Here is a 6778-nt window from a genome sequence, read left to right as displayed (position 1 = left end):
GTTTCATTCATTCTCTGAACGGCCTAGTGTAGGGAGGAGGTTGATCAATCTAGACAAATCTCAATCACCTAACCTTAGGGTTAGGATAGCAAAGAGAAGAACCCCAGACTGATGGCTTCACAGGATTGGACTCTGCACAAACTGATATGTCCAAATGTTAAGGAAAATGCTGAACCCATCATATGGTATTTTTGGAGATTGTTGAATCATTTCTCAGTGGTATTAGCATGCTTTCATGCTCAATATGAGGATGGTTTAGAAATTTTTAAAATGATGTCTACATTAAAGGTTCTAGTAGGGAAGGATCTGAGCTTACAAGATCACGAAAAGGCACAATTTCAAAGGATGGCCTTTGCCTTGCAAAGCCTGCTTAATTCCTGGCTTTTGCCTTGCAAAGATAGCCTAAAGCCAGCTCATGCCTGGCTTTTTCCTTGTAAAGCCTGGCTAAAGCCAACTCATGCCTGGCTTTTGCCTTGTAAAGCCTGCCTAAAGTCAGCTCAAGCCTGGCTTTTGCCCTGCAAAGCCTGCCTAAAGCCAGCTCAAACCTGGCTTTTGCCTTGCAAAGCCTGCCTAAATCCAGCTCATGCCTGGCCTTTGCCTTGCAAAGCCTGCCTAAAGCCAGCTCAAGCCTGGCTTTTGCCTTGCAAAGCCTGCCTAAAGCCAGGCTCCTCTTCTACACATTAATTTTGATGAGTGAGCACATGATTAATACTTGAAAAAAATCAGTCCACTGCATATCGAGATCATATAGTAGCTACACTTGGAAGACTATGTTGACTTCAACTCTGTGGTGGAGATATTTGGAATTCATTTTAGCTTATGGACAATATACCCTGGCTTGGTGAGAGCTTGATAGGTGATGCTTGGTATTTGCCAGTGACAATTGGATTCACTTACACTAATAGGAGAAGGAAGCATTCAACTTATCATGTTGTAATAGCTAGTTCATTAGATTTTAGCTTTTTTAATAGCTAGTAGCTTCATGCAACTTCTATTTTGATTTGGACATCTTGTAAGCTTTGGACCTATTTTGGAATTTTATTTATATATTAGCCACTAGGCAAATGCTGTCGAGTGGTATAGTTGCTTAAACAAAAAAAAATCTTAAATTTTTATTTTGAAATCCCTAGGCCCAAATCCTTTGATTTCACCTCAAAAACATGTAATCTAGTCGGAATAATAGATGATAATTCATCTTTATTGACTAACAATGATCACAAGTGAATTACCTCAAGATTTCTCGTGATATCTCGCTCAAAAATTGCCTCAACCCGTATTGGAACTATCCAAAATGACAAAAATGTCGGAACCTATCTATTTTGTACTCTGCCCAGTTCTTCCGCTTCTGCGGCTCACTAAGCTGCTTCTGCGGAAAAGCTGCTTCTGTAGCAAAGATGCTTCTACGGCAAAGCTGCCGCTTCTGCGGCTAATCGCACTTCTGTGAGCTGGGCAAGCGCAGAAGCGGGGAGGGGCTGGCAAGGCAGTGTGCGCATGTGCGGACTTTGTGCCGCATCTGCGATGAAGCCTACCCCGCGTTCCGCTTCTGCGGCTTCGCAGATGCGGAAAAAATTCCGCACATGCGCACACTGCCTTGCCATCCCCTCCCCGCTTCTGCACTTGCCCAGCTCGCTTCAGCTAGCTTGCACATCCGAAACTCACCCGAGGCCCCCGGGACCTCAACCAAATACACCAAAAAGTCCTAAAACATCATACGAACTTAGTCGAAGCCTCAAATAACATTAAATAATGCTAAAAATATGAATCATACCCCAATTCAAGCCTAATAAAACTAAGAAATTCTAACTTCTACATTCGATGCTGAAACCTATCAAATCAAGTCTGATTGACCTCAAATTTTGCGCATAAGTCACAAATGACATAACATACCTATTCCAATTTCCAGAATCATATTCCGATAATGATATAAAAAAGTCAACTCCCCGGTCAAATTTCCAAACTTAAATTTCTATTTTTAGCCATTTCAAGTCTAATTTAACTACAGAGTTCCAAATCATTTTTCGGACACACTTCTAAGTCCAAAATCACCATACAGAGGAGCTATTAGAATCATCAAAACTCTATTCCTGGGTCATTTATATATAAGTCAACATCCGGTCAACAGTTTCAACTTAAGTTTTAAACCTTGTAACTAAGTGTTCCAATTTATTCCAAAACCTCACCGGACCCGAACCAATTACCCCGAAAAGTCACATAACAACTGCAAAGAATAAATTGAGAAGTAAATGGGTAAATGGGGTTGTAATACTCAAAACGACTGGCCGGGTCGTTACATTCTCCCCCTCTTAAACAAACTTTCATCCTCGAACAGGTTTAGAATCATACCTGAAGCATCAAATAGGTGTGGATATTTATTTTGCATCTCCCGCTCAATATCCCAGGTAGCTTCTCCAACTGGCTAGCCTCTCCACTTTCACTGAAGCTATGTTCTTTGATCTCAACTTTCGAACCTCCAACTACACTATGATGACCCGAAAGGCCATCTTTAGATTTAATATTCAATTATATGTTCTGAGACCTTGAATAGAACCTTTCAGCATGCCTCGACTTATGTGTGTAGTCCATAAATTTTTTCGGAAAGCTTTTATGTGAAAAATTAATAAAAATGTGAAATAGATCTTCAAAACTTATTAGAGTTGACTTCGGTCAACATTTGAGAAAACGGACCCAGATCAGTATTTTGATAGTTTCGGTAGGTCCGTATCGTGATTTGAAACTTGGGCGTCTGCCCGGAATTTAATTTGGAGGTCCCTAGCTCGAGTTATAGCCAATTATTGAAAATTAGAAGTTTGAAAGCTTACAGATTTCAAAGTTTGACCACAAATTGACTTTTATCGATATCGGACTCGGAATGAGATTCCGAGAGTTGGAATAGCTCCGTTATGTCATTTATGACTTGTCCGCCAAATGTGAAATCATTCCGGATTAATTTAATACTTTTCGGCACAGGTTTTCTAAAGTGAAAAGTTTGACACTCATAAGTCCGAATCGAGGTGTGAATTGAAATTTTGAGGTTATTTGACGTGATTTGAGACCCCGAGTAAGTATGTATTATGTTACGAAACTTGTTGAAATATTTGAACGAGGTTCCGAGTGGCTCGGGTGAGTTTTAGACATGTTTCAGGCCATTTTGGTAAAAACTTGCAGGTCTGGTTATGGTGTTTGGCACCTGCGCAATTTTGGCCTCAGGTGCATGATCGCTTCTGTGAATTTCAGGCCAGGGGAGAAGCTTCACTTCTGCAAATCTTGGGACGCAGGTGCGCCCCCGCTTCTACGGTGCCATGATCGCAGATGCGATCATCCTCGCTTTTGTGGCTTCCTTCGCGCTTTTGCGCTGTCGCTTCTGCGACGTGAAGGTCCGCAGATGCAGTCCTCTGCTTGGCTGCCCTGTTCCACAATTTCGAGCCTTGTCTCACAAATGCAAGTATGCATATGCAGAAATTTGTCCGCAGATGCGAAAATGCTAGACAGAATGCTTAAAAATCGGGTGTTAGCCATATTTACTCATTTTTGAGTTTTGAGTTTCGGATTTGGGCGATTCCAAATGGGTTTTTCACGACTTCAGCTTGGGTAAGTGTTCTATACCCGAAAGTGATTCTATTTCATAAATCTATGTTTATATTAATCGTTTATTTCGGATTAGATGGAAGAAATTGGAACTTTTGTAAAATTTTCCAGAAACAAAAATTTAGGATTTGAAAGTCCATTTGATATCGGAATTTGATAATATTTTTATGGTTGGACTCGTCTCGGAACGGGTGTTCGTATTTCGTGAGTTTTTTCAAGATTCAAGACGTGAGCCCCGCTGTTGATATTTTTCGATGAATTTCGGGTTTTAATTCGGAAAATTAGTAATTTCTTATGGAGTTAATTCCTACGATTCGTGTTGAGTATACTGGATTGTTTGTGACTAGATTTGAAGCTTTCAGACACCAATTTGTGAGGCAAAGATTTATTGGAATCTTGAATTTGGTTGCGAAGCGAGGTAAGTGTCATGGTTAACCTTGACTTGAGGGAATAGAACCCTTGAATTATTTGTTAAGTGAATTTCATGTGTAATGACGTATAGGCGAGGTGACGAGTGCCTATACTTCGTCAAATTGATTGTTTGCATATTTATTTAAAAATCATAAATTATTTTAAATTATGAATTAATTATTTTATTAATTATTTCTCTCATATTCTTTGCCCAATATTATGTCTTGAATTCATGCTATAATTGCCACATTCTTATTTGACTTATGTGTCTTAATTGCTACTTGTCATTACTTATTTCCTAAATAAATCATAATAATTGTATGCTTTGTTGCCTAATAATCTTTTAATAACTGTGGTACTTATTGGAGGATTGTTTTACATTTAAGAGTTGCTTAATTATATTGTTGGAGCGGGTTGCACGCCGCAACAGATTTGTTTTAAGTTTATATTGTTGGAGCAGGTTGCACGCCTCAACGAATTTTTTGAAAGTTTATATTGTTGGAGCGGGCTGCACGCCGCAATAAAATTTAATTGAAAGATTATATTGTTGGATCGGGTTGCACGCCGCAACATAGTTATTCTAAGTTTATATTGTTGGAGCGGGTTGCATGTCGCAACGGAAATAATTGAAGGTTTATAACTGCTGAATTGACTTCAATTATTGATATGATTTACTAGTCTTACTTATTTTCCTGTTATTATTATTATAATTGCGTACATGTTAATGTAAGCAACCTGCCTTAGCTTCGTCACTACTTCGTCGAGGTTAGACTCGGCACTTACCGAGTACATGAGGTCGGTTATACTCATACTACACTCTGCATTTCTTGTCCAGATACCGGAGTTGGTCCCAGCGACGTACTATAAATTTGCTTGGATTCAGCTATCAGAGGAGACTTGAGGTATAGATGCACAGCATTCGCAACTCTGAAGTCCCCTTATACTTTATCTTGGTTGTGTACTTTCTTTCAGACAACTTTATTTTATTCAAATCCTTGTTTGTATTATCCTAGAAGCCCGTGCACTTGTGAATTCGGTCATGGGATGATATTTAGACATCGTATTATTTTTGGTTTGCATATTTAAATTTAGATATTATTTTGGTTGTTAGTTTCTTTATTACTTAAGTAAAATGAATTGTTCAAAATGATTTAAATTATTCTAACGTTGGCTTGCCTAGAAAGTGAAATGTTAGGCGTCATCACGTCCCGAAGGTAGAAATTTTGGGTCGTGACAAGTTGGTATCGGACCACTAGGTTACTTAGGTCTCACGAGTCACGAGCAAGCTTAGTAGAGTCTGAAGGATCAGTACGGAGACATTTGTACTTATCTCTCATAGGCTATGGAGTTTAGGAACAATAGCACTTATTTCTTATTCTGTCGTGCGATGTTTATTCTATCATCGATGATTGAACCTTTCTATTCTTGTTCTCTCGCAGATGGAGAGAACACGTAATACATCTACCGACAGACATGGACCAGAGCCCCAAATGGTAACTATGACTAGGGGTAGAGGCCGAGGCCGAGGTCATGCTAGAGGCAAAGCCCAGCCTCGATCTTGAGCAGCAACACCTGTTGTGGAGCCTCAGGTGGATTTCGAAGCGTAGGTTCTAGCTCAGACAGTACCTATTGGACCAGTTCAGGTCCCGGAAGGATTCATAGCTACTCCAGTACTGTAGGACGCTCTAGTCCATTTGGTGAGCCTAATGGAGGGGGTGGCCCAAAATGGTACATTTCCAGTGGCACCAACCATCTCACAAGTTGGGGGAGGAGCACAAACTCCCACTACTCCCGCTCCGGAGCAGATAGCTCCCCAGTATCAGGCTCCAGCAATTTCGCCATTTGGAGTAGTTCAGCGTGTTGTTGCGGCATAGGCCAGTGATAGGCCCGCCATGTCTTCTGAATCCCTATTGAGATTGGATAAGTTTACAAAGCTCTTTCTAGTTCACTTCAGTGGTACACCTACTGAGGACCCACATGATTATCTTGACTGCTTCTATGAGGTGCTGCAGAACACGGGAATAGTTGAAAGCAACATAGTCGATTTTGCTATATTTCAGATGACTGGTTCCGCCAAGAGGTGGTGGAGAGATTATGTATTTACTAGACCAGCTGATTCACCTGCACTTACCTGGGAGCAGTTCTCACAATTATTTCTGGAGAAGTTTGTTCCTATTACAGTGAGAGAGGAATACCACAGGCATTTTGAGTGTCTCCAGCAGGGTAGTATGACTGTTAGCCAGTATGAGACCCGATTTGTGGACTTAACACGTCATTCCATCATCTTACTTCCTACTAAAAAGGAGAGAGTGAGGAGATTCATTGATGGACTCACTTATACTATCAGGCTTCAGATGGCCAAGGAGACAGGGAGTGATATTTCCTTCTAGACAACTGTGAATATTGCTAGGCGGATCGAGTTAGTTTGTGCTTTGGAGAGAGGGCCAATTTCAGATAAGAGGCCCCGTCATTCTAGTAATTTCTGAGGCGCCTCATCTGGAGGCAGGGGTACGTATGATAGGGTTCATCCTCTCATGCCATTTTATCCAGCACTTCAGGCATCTCACGGTGCTTCAGGGAGTCATGGTCCTATTATGCCTTACTCTGGGCAACAATCATTTAGTGCACATTCAGCTCCTATCAGTGCACCACCGCTCCAGAGTCACTATAGCGGTTATCTGGCCCGTTCGGGTTAGCTTCAATAGCCACAACAGCAGGATGGGTGTTATGAGTGCAGGAACATTAGTCACATCTGGAGACATTTCCCTAGGTTGTCGAGCAA

At 40.9% G+C, this 6778-nt stretch overlaps 1 protein-coding gene across 1 annotated transcript; it reads left to right on the top strand.

The window, feature by feature from the left end:
* Positions 1–5888: 5888 nt before the first annotated feature.
* On the top strand, positions 5889–6386 carry LOC138893132 (uncharacterized). Its single transcript, XM_070176903.1, has one exon. It carries the CDS (start codon positions 5889–5891, stop codon positions 6384–6386), a length of 498 nt encoding a protein of 165 aa, XP_070033004.1.
* Positions 6387–6778: the final 392 nt, after the last annotated feature.

The sequence above is a fragment of the Nicotiana tomentosiformis genome, chromosome 5, assembly GCF_000390325.3.
Source record: "Nicotiana tomentosiformis chromosome 5, ASM39032v3, whole genome shotgun sequence".
Lineage (NCBI taxonomy): Eukaryota > Viridiplantae > Streptophyta > Magnoliopsida > Solanales > Solanaceae > Nicotiana > Nicotiana tomentosiformis.
Note: the sequence above shows the minus strand (reverse complement) of the source record. Positions and strands in the feature narration are given on the sequence as shown.

What these genes read in the sequence shown, in the direction of transcription:
- LOC138893132 (XM_070176903.1), top strand. Translation starts at nt 5,889, where the DNA reads ATGTCTTCTGAATCCCTATTGAGATTGGATAAGTTTACAAAGCTCTTT.